This window comes from Corvus brachyrhynchos, unplaced genomic scaffold (assembly GCF_000691975.1).
Source record: "Corvus brachyrhynchos isolate BGI_N302 unplaced genomic scaffold, ASM69197v1 scaffold101, whole genome shotgun sequence".
In the NCBI taxonomy this organism is placed as follows: domain Eukaryota; kingdom Metazoa; phylum Chordata; class Aves; order Passeriformes; family Corvidae; genus Corvus; species Corvus brachyrhynchos.
Window position 1 is genome coordinate 3,945,052 of NW_008237239.1, and position 18,177 is coordinate 3,963,228.

General features: G+C 38.5%; 1 protein-coding gene across 3 annotated transcripts in view; it reads right to left on the minus strand.

Annotated features, from left to right (window-relative positions):
• Positions 1-18,177, minus strand: part of DENND1B (DENN domain containing 1B) — a 170,522-nt gene that overhangs the window by 85,631 nt on the left and 66,714 nt on the right. For all 3 annotated transcript variants that reach the window (XM_017729713.1, XM_017729712.1, XM_017729711.1), the window contains exons 4-5: positions 12,058-12,107; positions 3,902-4,021 (exon numbers count right to left, since the gene is read on the minus strand). In XM_017729713.1, the coding sequence (XP_017585202.1) occupies positions 3,902-4,021; positions 12,058-12,107 (170 nt within the window). The remainder of the gene's footprint in view (positions 1-3,901; positions 4,022-12,057; positions 12,108-18,177) is intronic.

Consider the following 18,177-nt stretch of genomic DNA (forward strand, 5'->3'; position numbering starts at 1 on the left):
GAATCTAACTTCTAGTAATCAAATAAAACTAAGGAAACTGCCTTTCCGTAGCTAAATGTCTAATGTCTAGGGGCTACTTTTCTGTCTGGAAAATTGACACAAAATGTGTAAAATTGAAACATTCTGCTTCTAAGGGATTTGCCTAAAGGAAGAGTGAAAAAGCTTCAAGTGTGGCTGAACTGAAGAACTACAAAGCCTTACCACATAAACCTGTCTTCCTTATTAGAGCATTTCATTTGGAAACATAGGTGACAATTTTACAGTCATAAAATTAATGAAATCTAAGACTGAGCATTTTAATGATGCATTTTGTGTTCCTCTGCATACCTAAGGTCAACCTCAGAGTCCATCAACAGTTTCAGGATTTTTAACAAATTATTTGCACTTTGTACTGAAACCATTCAGGTAATTCAAAACCAATTTCATGTAAGCCCAGAAAGTATTATTTCTACTGCAAGCAGCAGTGATACTTAAAAACAAAACCCAGAAGAATTAAGTCTCCTATTATTCAAAAGCGGACATTGTTTCTACTGTGCCCCTTCAAACCTCAACTAGCAAAACTATTACCAAAAAGTAGGAAAGGTAAACTAGGAGAAAAGATCCAGTGTAGGATATTAACTCAACAAGGTATTTTACAATATGCCTATTGTGTATCCCTTGTCTTGCAGGGCTGCATTAGCTCAACAGTTTACTGAGAGGGAGGAGATGACACAGCAGGAGTCACACCAAGAGCTTCACAAAGCATCCATGCAGCATAAAGAAAAGAACTAAATTAAATAAAACTTGCAAAGGAATCGCACAGCATTTCTGGAGAATAAGCCAAGAGTTATTTTCTCATCTTACTATGGTTTAACAATTTGAATTTGGCAACTGCAGTCAAGCTCTGCACATTCATTCTAGACAACACAATATCACAATTAAGTTCTTCAAACAAAAATGCCTGAGAAAGCTACCTTGGGAAAATTTTATTTCACTTTATAAACAGAGAGTATTTGAACAATACATTCTGATTTGAGAGAAAATTTTATTTACAAAATTCATATACACATGTATATAAAACACAAAAAAACTCCATAAAACTTACAGAAGAATTTTGTATGTACAAGAATATTTTCTGTTTCAAACTATCCAGTTTAAAGCAGGACCATGTGGCTGGAAATTCAGAGATAATTTCCTTTAATTAGTGTTTCAGATTGAGAATGAATTATAGAGCAAAGTCCCATAAACCACAAGACTTTAATCTTACATGCAGCTTTGACTTGCTGTTGTAAAACCTGAGAACAAGCAGCATGTACTTCAGCTTTCAGTTAAAAATCCCATTCAACAATTGAAATTCCATCTCTTCAGAAGCCCTGGCACAGGTTAACACATGGCTTGCTACTGTCCACAAAAGACACGCCCAAGGGAAAAGCTGTGTCCTGTTCCCACTCATCAGCCTGCCTAAATTTCTACAGTTACTTCCTTCCAATCACTTTGACTGGCTTGTTCCTGCTCCTCTTTAGAGATTTTTGGTTACATTTCAGTTCTTTACAACAATTCAATTAATTTTTCTGTATTTGAGTATCTCTAATTGTCTTTCTACAAGCTCAGTCAGTAATCTTATTATATTCCTCTTGTCCGAGGGGATATATCCATGTGCACATGGAGAAGGCAGTTTGACGTGGCATTTCTGTACACCTGCACCTGTGTGCTTAGATAAAAGTCCATGGCTATTGTGCACACACCTGTGATGAAGTTTGAATTGCCCATACATCAGCCATCATGTGTATATACACACAGCAAATACCATTTTATGTTGTTTTGATATATGGACAAAAGCGAGTTTGAACATGCATACACACTCTTTATATATAAAGACAGCATTCATTTGTTTTTGGGGGGTTTTTTTGGTTAATTTAAAAACAACGAGCATGTGCAAGGGAGAGACAGATAAAATGTCAAAAAAAATCTGCTTAGTGAGTCTTCTTTCACTTGGTCACTTCTAATGAATCTTGGGATTCAGAGCAAAAACCAGAGTGGCTACTAGAACATATCAGATGGAAATAGTGATGCATTCCCTCCATCTGAGCTAAACACAACACACACACACACACACACACACTCTGGAGATAAGCAGACTACCCAGCTACAAGTACAATGCTGTGAAGCTAGTGCTGTTATGCATTCAGCTATGCACTGTAAATTTGAAATTGTCACAATAAAAGCAATAAAGGCAATGCTTTGGATACGGTTCAGTGAAAAATTATAGCTTGCTACTTTTCATTTTCCTACTTATTTCTACGAAGTAACAGACCATTGACTAATCTTTAGCTGGTGCACGTCCATGGGGAAATGTTAAAAGAAATATCCAGTTTACACCAGCTGAGAATTTACGTCCTTTGTTTTGCAGCACTCCATACAGTATTTAAATGTACTTGAGTGTGCATAACTGATTAAATGTTGTTACAGCCACACAAGCAATGCAAAAAAAAGTGTTTCTAGCCTGATGAGGGAAGAAAAGATCAACTCAGAGAAAAGAGCTAATCCTCACTCTGGGCTTTAACAAGTTATATAAAAAAAAGGTATCAGAGAGAAAAGGGGTTAAGTATTATACATTCCAAAAGCCTAAGACTTACATCCTTCTGAAGTATTACTAAAGACATATTTCCAAGATCACAGAAAGCAAATTAATTTCCAGAATAAAATATTTCCCTTTTGCTACTTTCATTCTATAGTGGCATTTTTTTTCTTTTCTTTGCCATATTTATAGCAAACACTTCTTTTTAAATTACTTGCCAAAAAACATCCAGTGTAGTGACTTAACATTAGTTCGGCATCTGTTTAAATGTTCATTACAACCTTGACATGCTCCTTCCAATAATTTTAAGAACTACTCTACAAGTCTCTATATTGGCTGGTCCTTTTTTTCCCCTCAGTGTTCATTTACTGATAATTCTTTTATAAGCTGATGTTAGGTTTTTCTCCCTAACTCACATGGTCTATCCTAATGACACCCTCCATTACTACCTGATAACTACTACATGTTATCCAAATACCTGAACACCTGCTTTTCTCCATAAACTCCCTACTCTACTCTCCAAAATTCTCTGTTTCCCCTTTGATGCCAATGCATTTGGCTTCTCCTCTTTTGTGTTTGGAGATTCTCACTTTAAAAGCAATTTTACTTCAATTTTGATCCTCCTATGTGCTGCTGAACTGGATATTCCCATTTCCTCTATGGAGCTTGCAGGCTGCTAGGCTCTTAATTAAAGTTGCAAATTTGTCTTTTCATGAGATCACTCTGACTTTAATTTAATTAAAATGGTTTTAGGACAGCTAAACAATTGGGGGTTTTTGTTACCAAAACAATTGTCTTAAGAGAGAAGAACGAAAAAGGAGAGGGAGAAACAAAGTATTTCATTGGGGTCACTCTCCCCAACATCAGTATCTCTTCTGCAACACAACAGCATGCTATTACCTTGTCAATTCTCTGGATCTGGTGTTTCTTATACTAGATATAGTCTGGGCAAACAACTTGGAAGAGACACCCAAAAATCTCCTTTCCAAGGACAGGAATACAGAATAATGCACTTTATTTTTGAATTGACAGAATGCTTGTCAAAGATCTGATTAGAAAGTAAAAATATCCACATAACTGTCCAAGCCTCTAAGGCTGCAATGTATTGTTCTCTGCTTTTAAGCAGAGATTTCACATTATTTAAATAAAATGTTTAGCTTCACACATGAATACCATCTTACGGGGCTTGGGGGCACTTTTTATGTGAAAGCAATGGTAACATGGCTGTAGCAAAGCAATACCCTGATAGCAAAGTTAAACACATTGGCAGAGAATTTCTAAAAGATCATTTTATTCTATTTTTTATATTCACTCATTCACTCAATTTTTCTTGTACCAACTTACCTTAGAATACAGAGGCAGACCTTGCCTCCCGACGTCAAACGGCAGAATCCAAACCTTTGCTTACTTTCAATGTCGGTGAGCACAAAGGTGAAATGCTGTCCTACTTGGTTTTGGGACACCCTGAAAAACCAGATGCAGAGAATAAAACCACTATATCACATAAAACATGAGCATTTAAGTCATTGGTCTCAAGTGTTTTCATGCTCAATCCTCACTATAATCCCCAATACAATTCTGTTGTCTGCTGTTCTTTTCCTACTCTTACACGACCTTCTACAGCAGAATACCTAAGAACCTGCTAGTAGTGATTAACATGTGTCATTTGTGGCTCAATCTTAGATGACCAAACTGAAAATTAGTTCCCAGAGAAGCTGAAAATCATCACAGACCTCAATCTACAAATCAGAGCACAAATTTTTTTTTTCACTTTATCCCTTGGAATACGGGGCAGAGGGGGTTGCTGTGGTTTTTGTTGGTTTTTGTTGGTTTGTTTGGGTTTTTCTAAATCTCCAGCAAAAATAACGTATAGAAAATTTCCCCCCTAGGTAAAAAGAAAGTAGCAGTTGATCAAAGGGCAGGAGAAGCCACATAGGACACAGGGGTTTTATACAGCTTAACACATGCATGACAAAGGTTTAGAGATTAGCTAAGTAGTACCACTACCGAGCCTGTAGAGCCTCTGACTCCTTTCAGTTTGGTTCAGTTCCTCATGAACATAAGTGACTAGGCTGAAACAAAAGACTGTGCTGAGCATACAGCATAGAAGATGCACTTAGTCCAATATAACCACCCATGATAATTAATGGACTTTTTTTTGTTAGGTGATTAAACTCAAATCATTAAAACAAGCACTTTCCTCGGTTGCCTTTAACAGCCTGGAACAATCAAATGCTCTCTTTAAACACTGCAAACACCCAGTGGCTTCTGCTCAGTCCCTCCTTGCTCGGGTTCTGCGTAGCTGGGATGGTGCACAGTGCGCCTGGCACCACAGAGCCATCAATAACCAGGCCTTACTGCTCCCCTGCCAACCGTGCAATTTGCTCTTTCACTTCCCTGCACTTTGCTCCTTACTACAGGGAGCAGATTGCCATGAAATGTGTGCTGTGGCTTCATCACCCCTGCGCACCCTGGGGCCGGGGGCTCACACACAAACTCAGCAGCAGCTGCTCGGTCGGGAGCACTGGAAATGCTCCGTGTAGTGACCTCAGCTGCCTCCTGCTCCCACCCGCTCTCTGCTCAGCCACGTCCCACTCTGAGGCTTGGAGCTTCCAGCAGCCATGCCTGGCTTCTCCTTACACCACAAAACACCTGGCAGGGTTAGGCTGGAGTCTCTGTGCGCCACCATTTTAACACAAATTATTTTTAATGTACTGTGTACATGTATGTCAGGCAAAATGTCTGTACACAGGGTCACTTTAAAAATGAAATTTAAATTATGGTATTTTCTATTAAAAATAGCCCAGCTGAGTTATGAGTTCAGTGGGAAGCATTTCCAGTGCCATCTCACCACCTCCAAATCGCTATCTTCCCTTTGCTTCTTTAAGAGAGGCAACTCCATGTTTTGACAGTCAGTGTAAAAGTAGTCCGGCTTGAATACTGCTTCCCACACAGTTTGGAAAGAGATGTGAGCAGCAAGTCCCAGATTTTTAATATGAGAACTACTCCAAGGCTACAACTGAATTTCCACAAGAACCCAAAAGTTTGCATTTGGTCCCGTTTGCTTCAAAAGAACAGCTAACAGAAGCCAGTGACCAACCATCTGGACTATGTATTCTGTTCAGTTCAAAATACTGAATAAATTCTGGATTTCTAATTTGAGAGCTCCATTTAAGATGTGCGGGCAGCAAGGATGCCTGTTCTTCTATTCCTCTTCAGCAGAATTAAAACTGACTGTGTGTAAGCCTTACAGAGAAAAACAAATGATAACTGGGGATTTCTACTGATAGATGACCACAATGTATAAATCAGACACATAAAACATCCCAGAAGTGCTAGCACTAGAGTTTTAACACATATATAGCATGTTCCATCATGCAGACAAACACTGGCCACCTGGGGTTTGTGCCTCTCTGTTTCACTGCAGCACATTCAGGTTGTTCCGAAATCAAGTCTCCCCTCCAGAAACAGGCAGCAGCTCCTGGCCCTGCTACTGGACCACAGCATTGATGCCTCTCAGGTTTTTCTGAGCATGAAAATCACCACAGATATAATGAAATTATTACATACCAGAATTCCCCCAACAAAATGTTATCTGGACTTTTTGCTGGAGCACAAGATAAAGTAGCCCAGCTGCAAAACCTTTCTGCAGAATGCTGGTCTAGTCAGCTGTTTGAAGAGAGCATGATCTGCTCACTTCAGGTGAGAACAGGCACAAATCGTTCCCAACCAGTGCTGACATTGCCTCGCTCATTCCTCTGCCTTGCTTCTGACTTACTTTCAACTCTTGCCCTGCATGCTTACTTTTAATGTTAGTTCAACAATAATAAATCACTAATAATGAAGAATGTGTGTAAATACTTATTAACCCCGCAGACTACAATGGGCTCTTTCAAGGTTATTACAGTTCACTATAGAAATAAAAATAGGTTTTAAAATTTTCTATGTACCTACACAATGCAGAAAAGGCTCTTTAGTACCCATGGAGCAGGTAAAGAATCATTTTAAAGATTTTTGTTAACACTACAGCCATTGCTCAGGCCTCATTTTAAGAGAGACTTAAGAGAGCTGATTAAGGCAGGAACTGAATCTCTCCTTCAAACAAAAAACAGTATAGCTAATCATTAAATTTATCCCTTGCTCTCCTTAAAAATTTCTCTTCTTCCAAATTATTTTGTTTAGGATAGAGCAGATGTTTGAAATTATTTTCTCTTCAAATTTTAGAAATTTTTGAAGAGGTTCAAAAAGCTTAAGACCTTATACATGGGAATAGATATTTCTGTTTTCTTTTAAAAATAAGTCATAAAGTTACTGGTATTGTTACTTAAAAATGTCATGTACACCATAACTAATATACACAGTTCTGACTGAAGCTTTGGTGGCTGCTACCTAAACCTGAAAATTTCACATGTATTACAACTCCCAAACTGTTGAAAAAGCAAACCCCATCAGCCAGTCACCCTAATTTCTCAGTAGAATAGAATAGAAAGTGTTTCAAGCAGGAATTTGAAAACCAGATGTTAAGATAGTAGTACAAGCTGATGGAGAGACTGAGGAGACAGTAGCACTAGGTTGGGCAGTGTCCTGCAGCTAATTGCCATCCCCAAATCTAAGCTTCAGGAACGATTTTCTTCACTTCCAGGCCCACTCCAGCACCCACAAGTCCACAGCTTAGGCTCCCTGTGTGGAGAGCTCCTCTGTTCCAACCAAACTATCTGATACAAGCTCTGCCTCCCAAAAAACCCAACCCTTTACAATTCAGTAAAAAAAAAAGGAACATGAGAAAAACTGCAGAAGATATGAAAATGGAGAATGCCACCACCACGAAAATTCCCACAAATAAAAAGCACAGTTAGCTTATTAATGGGGTTATGTTTTCAAAACAACAGAAGCATTAAAAGAAACCACAACTACTTAGTAAAGAGTCTCACTGGGAGTATTTAAGTTGCAACAGAAGCCTGTCTAGAAGCTCTGTCTCAGGGCCCTGACCATCACACCTGGCCAGAGGTCTATGGGAGCACACAGCGGCTCCCGTGGCGTTCCCAGGTTTCCTCCCAGACGGGTCCACTTCTGCACACACACAGAAACCAAACAACCCCTGTCTGTTTGAAATCAATAGTTACACTCTTCACAGTGCACACTGCAGCCTGTCCTTACACTCGTCTCTCACACATACACTCACTATTACACAAACATGTGCCATAATGCAGTGAGACACAAGATGCAAAGAACTCAATTGTGTGTAACTGCTGCTACATTTCTGAGTTCACAACTCACCTCAAAAACTGCCTACGGTGCCTGAAGGGTACAGGAAAGGGTACAGGTTTATTTATCTTCACCCATACAGCTTGAAAGACTTTCTTGATTATTCACTTTTCATTCTCAACTATTTCCTCTGAAGGCAAAATTTTTGTGTAAGGTATCTTATAAGTGCCTTTCACAAGATCAGCAAAGCCACTGTTTTGCACTTGTCTTGATCATAATTGTGTTTCTGCACAGACTTTTACCACAAATATCAACAAAAAGAGCATTAGCCAGGAACGGGAGAGCGACAGTGATGTCAATCCTGCTATCATTACTCAGTGACCCTAATATGAGTTAAATAACCTGCACATTTATTCCCATACTCAAGTGACATTCTGCTGCTAAAGAGAAATCCTCTACTGTAGAAGCACCACTGATTATTTTCCAAAATCTAACACTTGCTGCGACTGGGTGAGCACCATGGGGGAATTAATGAGGTACACATCACTCTCTCCATGCTGATCCTACAGGCAGTTCCCAAAATGCCTTATCTAAAAGAGGCTTGCATGCTTCACATTCAGCAGGAGAAATGCATCCTGAAAGGGAAAAGACTGAGGAATGAGAGGAAGTACTTATGGTGGAGAGAAATGGCAGAGACTCAAAGCACAGATAAAAATGAGGGGTCAAGCAGTGACGTAGCACAACTTCAGACTGAACCTGAAATGGCTCTAAAAGGAACAAGAGAAGTCCTACCCTCACTAGTCATCACCCAACTACATAACTGATGGATGTGGAGATCGAGGTATGGACTCTGCAAAGTTACACCTGATTGAGAGGGAAAGTACAAAATACTGCTTGAGAAAGAAAAGTGAAGCAAACCATGCAGAATTTGCACAGAGAATTTAAGGAACAAGAGAGAACAAAGTGGTTTTGTCCGAAGCATTATCACGACTTTAGCAAACATTAAAAGGAAATTAAAATCTCTGTCCTCAAATGTTAAATCCTCCTAGACCATGTGAAAAGAAACAAACTGAGTACCAGAGAAAAAGTTCCTTATTCGTAAATACACACATACAAACTGTTAGAATGTTATACAATTGCATCATTTATTAAACATAAAATAATTTATTCACAAAAAGAGACATAGGTACTCGGAGGAAATGCTCAAGAACTTCTATGACGTAATTCATTTCTTAATCCCTTCAAAATAAAACGTAAGCCTTAACTAGAAGTAATGAAATTATGCATTTGTTTTCAATAAAAAATTTTATATAAAACTCAAAGTTTAAGTCATGGTGAAAGAATTTTTTTTTTACACCATTGTGCCTCTTTTGGCTTGACTTTCAGTTTTAATTTAATGGGAGTTAATTCTAGATTTTTAATTACCATTCCCACTATGTACTTTTGATAATTAGAGTGAGTAGTGTACAGTTACTTATAACATCTGCAGAAAGTATGCCTGGTGAGATGATGCAAGCAGCATCCGACAGTGAGAACTAAATCTGGATCTATGATCATTGCAGTACAGTGAATAAAAGAAAATCAAATACATATTCTCATTTATTTCCTTTTTCAATTCCTTAAGTAATTAATATAGGTGAGTTGAAAGAAAATGGATGATGATGATCTTACTACTATGCTTCAGCTTTCCCCTCTCCATAATTTGAAGAACATAGATTTCCTATTTAAGTTTTACTTAGCTAGATAACAGAATTAACACTCCATTCCCTATAACTCTGCTGTGTAGTAGAAATCCAGAAGCAATCTATGGAACAGAGTCAGATTTTTTAAATATCTTGATCAGCAGAATCAGTGGCAGTTATCACTTCTGCCACAGTAATTTCTAGCTCTTAATAGGCTCAGATAATGCTTGAAGTAGCTTATATACATACATAAATATACATATATTACACATATGCATATAAATATACATATATTACAGGTTGAGAAGCTATGCTCTCTGCAGTACAATATGCTCAATAAATGAAATATATATTTTCTATTTCAGTTCAAATGTTTCTGTACAGAAATAGCCATTGAAATTACCTGTAAAATACTTGGTGTGCCCTCTATCATGATCCTATATACAAGAGGAAAACTATATATACATACATACATACATTCATCAGAGAAGTGAAAATCACATATATGGCCAGACAAATACTAAAATGATTGTCACATCTTTAATGTCCAATGGAAAAAAGCCCTGTAAAAGAATTTCCACAATGTTTTTCTCAATCCTTTTCTTTATCACTTCAAATTTCAAAACAAAAATAATTAAACTGGGAAAGCAGAAGACAGCTGGTTTTGTTTAAAAAAATTGGTGCGCCCACGTTAAAGAAAACACTTGAGCTGAGTAGTAAATGGCAAATGCATCATGCAGCCAGTAAGTCGTTCACACAAATAACTTGCCTGTAACAGTCCCCACTCTCCTGAAAGAGCTTCCAGCATTTCTGTCCTTTCCTCCACAATAGCTCTGCCCCTCCTTGTCTGTGCTCTGTTACACTCCCATGATCCCATGTTGCCTTTGGTTCTTCCTCAAATGCCCCAGAACTCGGCTCCCAGGAATTCGGCTAGGCAGGAAGCTGCGAGTGCAGCACCCGTTCTAAAGACACCACAGCAGTGCCTGAGCAGTCTGCAGGCCACACTGATCGGCCTTATTCCCCTCAGCAGCATCCCAGCTTCCAGGAACCTCCACTCCTTCTGTCCAGCTCACAAGTCTGATGAAATTCGTAGAAATTTTGCACCTTTGAGAACACTGCTTTAAAGTCAAGCATGAGGCCAGCAGTCAAAAACCATATCTGGTGAGGGGGCACAGGAGGTATTAACAAACAAACAACAAACATCCCTTAACTTTTTCCTTTTCGTCCCTTTTTTCTTTGTTTTTTATCCCTTCAAATAATCAGCTAAAATACATACTTAGCTATGCTAAAAATTCATGTATTCCCACATTTTACTAAGTTCATCCTCCTCATACAGGCAGCTAAGTGCCTTCTGAATGGTTCAAGAGAAATAGTTAAGGTAAGACATGTTATTTAAAAATACTTATTTGCTGCCACTGATTATCTTCTTGCCACTGGATGGCAGCAACAGAACCTCACCTTTTTCTGTTATCCTCAAATTTTATTTCCATTATTCATCTTCATTACCAATTTTAAACAGAATTCTGTACATATCTTAAGCACATTAAAGACTTCAATGCTTTAAAGCCAACACTGACAACCGTATTAGTTAAGTCATTAGAACAGCTTAAAGGACAGTGAGCTTAACCAGCTCAAAACCCAAACAACTTAATTAAATTTATCTATAAAAGACTAAACAAGCCTAGCTGACTTCAGGGAAGTTGTGTTTATAAAGATCTTTATTTTGCCAATGTGTTTTGCTGCAGAGACTCTTCTTTCCTCTCTACACACACCAGCTTTTCCTCCACTGGGAGCAGCTTCTTACATCTGATGGATGCTTCTCATCTCCAAGTCTCCATCTACAACCGAGGGCCATGTTGTTCTGAAATTGGCTCAGCTTGCACACTACCTGGGTGTATCTTTCATTAATTATGCAAATCGAGCTTCTAATTCAATCTTTGCCAATTCGGACAGTACGGGTTTTCCAAACCGAGTGAGTTCAATCTATTAAATTAATTACCATTAATCATTTTGACAAGCCCAAATAAATATTTTCATTAATAAAAAAAATTTTATATGAACAATTTAAATGACTGGCAGCATTACATGGAAGCCAGACTATAACTGATACCAGAAAGGTAAGGACTAATTAATTATAAATAATGGTCTTGATTCTTCTCTGAGAAAAATCAATTGCATATTCAGCTACTTCCATGTAATTAAAGTCTTAATTTCTTTGAACTCAAACAACACATTTTCTGTACTGCTCGGTGAGTTTTTATATCCTGGTGCACCGTAACATTTTTTATGAAGCTTGCTGCTTGAAGGAAACTGTGTTATATCCTTATACTTACACAGATGGTGTTCACAATTACAATGGACAAAACTGGGACCTGCAATGTAGCTCTACCTTGACAGAGATATTCCTAAAATTCTGTAAGGACTGCATTTTGCTGGGGTAGTTTCCTATTAGTGACTTCATACTTACTTGAACAAAGGGCATGTTTTCTCATCTGCAGGTGCAATTTTAGGGAGTACGTTACATTTGCTTTTTCTTTGAATCCTTGCTTGTAATTATGCTAAAAATAATTTTCTATGAAATATTTTTAAATAAATGATAACTGTAGCACATACCTTTCAACGTCAAAAGGAAAGCAGAACTTTGGGACGCTGTTCAGCACTTCCTGAAAATACAAGCAAAAGAAATGAAGTTAGAGTTTTTTGAAAAGGCTTTTGAAAGGCTTGCTTTTTAAAAAAATGGCCAAAAATACTCGTAACAAATAATAAGTTCAAGGAATATATGATTACAAAAAAATACAGCACACGTTCCTGGACTGAAATAATTGATTATTAAAAAAGAATTAAGTTTGTACTTCGGCAGATTGCAAAGACAATGCCATAGAAACCCCAGGAGGGAAAGGCCTGGCCTGAAGGGTATTAACACCCTTCACATCCCCGCTGGGATTCCCTTCAACAAGGCCATATGGATTTTACAAGAAGCACCACACCATATGGGTAAGCCACGTCTGCTGCTACTTGTACCACAGACTAGCCACAGGGACTTCTGACAGATCCTGGCTCAAAAATACAAATGTTGTTTCAATTAAAATGCAGGCAGAGAAAAGGGAATGAAGTTGGCAACAGAATGAATTACAGAGAGGTATAACAACTCTATACATGTTCCATAGTCAAATGCTGAAAATGATGGAAATCATCTACTGGTCCAAAGCAGAAATTTATATCATTAACCCTTTGGGTTTCACAAGCAAGCCTTGCTGTGGTGTGCAAAATCCACCAGATCTACATTCATACCAAAGTATGAAAGGATAATGTGACTCTTCCGTGCAGAATTTTATTTAAGAAGCTGTTTAGTGGCAAATAAAATGTGTTAATTAAAATATAAAAATGCTCTCAAACTAGTCAACGTTTTTCTTTAAAAAAAATTAAGAAGTGAATTACCAGATCATTTAGCAGCAAATATTAAACAATGACTTTACAAGATCCTAGAAAATAGATTTTATTTCCTTGCTCCCAACTGGAAAAACAAACCCCCTGTGAAATGCTTCAGCAAGAAGAGACAGTTGACATCAGTGCAGTTGGTCAAAGCTGCAGAATTCCCTTTTTGTAGCAGCCTAACAGACCTGTACTTCTGTATACACAAGCTGGGTCACAAGGTTTGTTTTCAGAAAAGAGCACGTTGATTACAAATTTCCAGGGCTGCACATGAGGGTTTAAGAAGTTGATCTAAGATGTTGGCACTCTCCAGCCTGAACACCCTGTTTGCTGCATGTCAGACACTCAACTCCCATTAAGGGAAATTACGTATTTAAATTCCTACACACTACAATGACTATTTCCTTCTAACATTTGCCAGGCTCAGTGGATAGTGTAAAATATAAAGAACCCATACAAGTTAATCAGCAAGAGAGGAACAGTTTAGGAAAAAGACACTGGTGACTACAACATGCATATGTTAGCTGCAACATTTTAAGGGTATGTGATGTGCATCAGTAAATCTTCATGCGATACAAAATCAGGAAGTCAATGTTTTTAGAATTTCTAAGTCATACAAGCGAGTTCAAGAAATCTTTAGAACTTTTACTTTGTTAGCACAGTGTATGAAAGCCACACATGTGTTTTGGGAAAGGTTATTAACTCCATCATGAACAACAGCAGTACATATAATACTCTTCAAAAGGAACTGCTCAAGCAGCATCCTGCCTGCTCTGAGTACCCACTGCAGAAAGGTGAGAAGAGAAATATAAACAGGGCAGGTAAGTATTTGATTTTCTGCAGTCAGGAACAAGCACACACAATGATAGTAGTAACAATAATAAACTCTTACAAAAGAGAGCAAACAGAACAGGCTAATCAAAACTTCTAACTCAGAAATTTCCTAAACATTTCCAAATAGTCTCTCCCTTCAGGCTCATAAAGCTTTTTTTTCCTGTTCCAAAGAAATAGCATTTTATTCTTTTTCTAAATCTGCACCTATTCTCACACTATAGGAAGTGATTTTTCTCCTCACTACCAAGGATTTTAATTGCTGCCTGGTGAGCTTAGCACTGACTCAGAATTGGGTATGGAAATGTATTCATTTATGTTCCCCATTGTATTCTCTCAGAATAAATTATCACGTGAGGAAAAGAAAACAAAAACAAAAAAACCAAAGGTATTAGCTCAATATTTTGACTAAACAACCTGAAAATTACGGGTGTGTTTCGCAGCGTTGCCCGGCCGAGTGACAGGCCAGGGCTCCCCCAGGGCCGCCCGGCCCTCCCCGGGCAGACACGTGCGCACAACTTCTGCGGAGCAGCCCCGCTCGCTTCCCAACTGGCAGGAGCATCCCTCGGGGGACAAGTCTTTAAACCTCCGCACTCTTTAAAATTCAGCCAGCCAGCAGGTCTATAGACTGGTGTATAAACAGTATAGACACACACACACACAAAAAAATCCTCTCTCAGCTTATGTCAGTGACAAAGCAGCTCAGCAGTTGACTGCTTCTCCCCTGACAGCATAAGCTGGGTTTACACAGATCAATAGATGGAAGTCCTACCTAGCTTCCAGGGCTCAGTTTTCTCCCTTAATTACAGGTGCTATTCAGATTTTTAAAATGGAAGAAAACAAGATGCCCCCAAAATGCTCCTAGACGAATTTAAAATGCAAATGATATTACACAGACATTCACATACACAGTTACTATTCGTGTACAATTACAGTTGTTACTTGCAGCAACCTCTCTATTGGATAAAATTTGAACATTGTCTCCTAATGGGTCATCAATTTTCAAGGCTCCCTAACCAGCCAGGACTTCCTCCTGAGTCAACACAAACACTCTCAGAAAGAGAATAACATATTTGTTGGTTTTTACACTCACAACTTTATAAAATTATCTATTTATTTCTGAAGGCAAAAGGTTGTACAAGTCTTCAGAAAGCAAAATATCTTGATTCACACATCCCATGCTTATTTCCTCCTCTGGTTCTCACAGTCTTAGTGCTTTCAGAAATGGTCCTTGTGTCATAAACAAGGTTTATACAGAGGGAAGATGATAATGAGGTAAAAGAAAAAAAAATTAAGACCCCCACAAATAAAGGGTTCTCTACTTGCTTTCAAACATTGACTAAACATCTACAGGTGCATACACAATTGTGTTTAATTGCTAAGTTAAAGGATAATTATCTCATTCCTTATGCAAACTCAAAGAGAAAGAAGAAAATCATGAAATCAGTATCATGTGAACTATGGCATGTTGCTTCCCTTGAAAAAAGCTTAAACAAAGACAGAAATGGTATTTACAAAAATATTTCCCTTATGCCTATAGCACAGCAGCAGAACCCTGGACTCTCACAGGCTCATGGTGCAATGGTTTTATTAATTCACTCTCACTCGTTGCACTGTGCAACTCCAGCCTGGCCTGGTCATGCTCACTGGCTCTACAATGAGAGGATATTACAGAAGCCTTAAAGTTAAGAATTATTTAGCATTCCTTGCTTGTTTTGATACCCACTCAGCTAATTCTGTGTATCAGCATTTTATAAAGCAATGTAATCAGTGGCAGAAATGCTTCTGAATTCATACACGCCAGCTTTCTGGGAAAAAAGGTCCTGATAACTTTGTACTCTGGAAAGAAACACGGTCAGTAGTTAACTTCCGGCACTTTCGCCTTCGGATATTCCAGATTTTCCTCTAGGTTTAAAGACAAATTATGAAGAATTCCCTGAAACTATTTAACAGAAAAATTAATACTTCATAGCAATTACTAATTGGCTTGCTAGTCATATTCACGGGGCAGTCCCACAAAAGTCCTGTGCACATCGCACCATTTCATTTGCGGTGTGACACCACAGGATGGGTATAACACAACTGGGTGACATGGGAGTCTCAGTGCCGTGTGGGTGGCAAAACAGAGCTGTAGATGTGTCCTCTAAGCTCCACCTGCTGCAACACTTCAATTCACAGAAGATAGAAAAGAAAATTTGTGCAATCGCAGCTCCCTAAAAATAGACCTGCTCTTTTCAGCTAACAATTTTCAGACTAAGTTGTGGATGGTGCTGCATTTTTTGACAGCTATTTCTATCCCAATACAGCTGCCACATAACACTTCGTATATCCCTGACAAACATGCAAAGAGGAAGGAGATTCTGGACCATGTCGCAGAAGTTGTCACTAATGGATTCAAGCAAGATTAAAATTCCACTAAACTTGAGCCACGTGTACATTTCTACAACCGTAGATTGTTTTGACCCACAAAACAAATTCCACTCCACTGCTGAGAACAAGTTTTCATCCTCATTTGGTTGGCTAACATGTAAACCACAACTGGCAAGGCCCTACAGCCTAATGACATTCAGAAGAATCGGGTTGCTCATAATGCTTAAGCACTGAGCCTTTTAGAATACTTGCTCTCCAAAAGGTGTTAGCATCTTTCAAAAGCTTATTCAGAGAAATATTTGTTGTCTAAAATGAATTTGGAGCTGAATACCTGCAAAGGAGGATGAGATCACTTACAGAATTTCAGTTAATTTCTCTTGTTCCTGCTTCCTGTCTCTTCTACCTGGCCACCTTTCAGTCATGTGCCTCAGGAAAGGATGCCAGACAGGCAGCTGAAGGTTTTTGGTAGCTTAGTCTGGTGGTTTAGTGTTCTACACAGCAACAAGGGCACAGGTAAGGGCACAGACAGATGAGGCAGCAGTGATGCCTTTTCCTGGTCTTAAAATCAAGAGTCAAACACAGTTAGAAGGGGAAAAGGGATTTTACCTTGGTATTTATTTTAAGGATCTTTAGGTGCACACATCCAGGTCAAATGCGCCAAAATGCACACCACAATGCACACCCCCAAAAGATCTGGTATAACATTATAGGTCTTACTAATTAGCATATCTATCAAAGATCCCCCAATGAGAGGCTCAAGTGAGCCCCCCTCCCCAAGGAACCTTCCCCTGGATGGTTCTATCTTAGTTTACAGAATGTGTTCTGGAGAGGACCTTGGGGTCTGGGACACGCTATCTTCTACTTACGAAGCTTCTAAAATGTTTAGTCTCTTAGCTGAACAAACAAGTCCAAGAATGTAGGCAAAAGCACTAAGAATACAGAAGTTGTAAAAAAGATATAATAGGGGTATAAAAGAAAAGGCAAAAACTCTTCATGGCATCAGCAGGACAGGAAGACTTTAGACAACAAGGTAATGGGATGAGCTTGAGATCTTAGAGAAGCAAAATCGCATCAACAAGTAACTATTGTAGTGGTGTCAGTGGAGGCCTGAAGATCAGCTGTACCTGTGACTGAACTTGCAGATGATTGCTGCAATATCACTTAGAACCAACAGGACGTTAAATACACACAAAAAGAAATGAAAAAAGCCTTAAGGACCGGAACAGTGAAGGACCAGGGTGTGGTGCACTCCAACTGCAGATATGCTACAGGATGCTCTTGCCCTGTAGAACAGACTAAGACTGGTGTCCCAGGCAGCACACTTTTTACTGCTTTTACAGCAGCTTTCAAAGGCACTTCACAAGAAGGAAAGCTAATCCTGCATGATGAATCTCACTAGCCTGCAAGACTGAGGAATAAGACTTTCTAAACAACCACAGAGCAGTTTCAAAATTCAGAGATTTCACTAAATTATAAAATGTTGGTGTCTCTATTTGCCTAATTGCTCCTGAATCTCATCATATAACCAGATAAAAATAAAGCCTATTTCAGACAGTTGTGTCCAGCACAGCATACAGGGAATCAATTAAAATAACAAGCTCAGTTACAAATAGCAGAATAAAACCAACATGAAATTCAGCACAGGCTAATTTTCCTGCTTAAAGAAAAAACCCTTCAAATTTCCTGGAATTCATAATAAAAACATGAAAATTGACAACGCTCTTCTTCCCAAAGAAAGTTCCCATTAGAATAAGTTTAGATTCAAATGTTACCATCTACCTCTACCCCTGGCAAGGCAAACAAAAACAAGATAAATATTACTTCGCCACACATCTCTAGCCTGCATGTAATATTAGTATTCCATGCAACAAAAAATAGTTTTCCCTTAGTTCCCTGACTCATGTCAGGGAGACCATTATTCCCTAGGCAATATCAGAGAGCTGGGAAAAACAGGAAACATGATCTTCCATCTCCATTCTTCAGATTACTATGTGAGCAACATTTAACTCTTAAGGTGGTAGAGTATTTACTATATTTAAAAAAATTAATTACATTTTGTAGTTGAAAAAAAAAGGAAGAAAAAGGCACCAGTGTATGGCA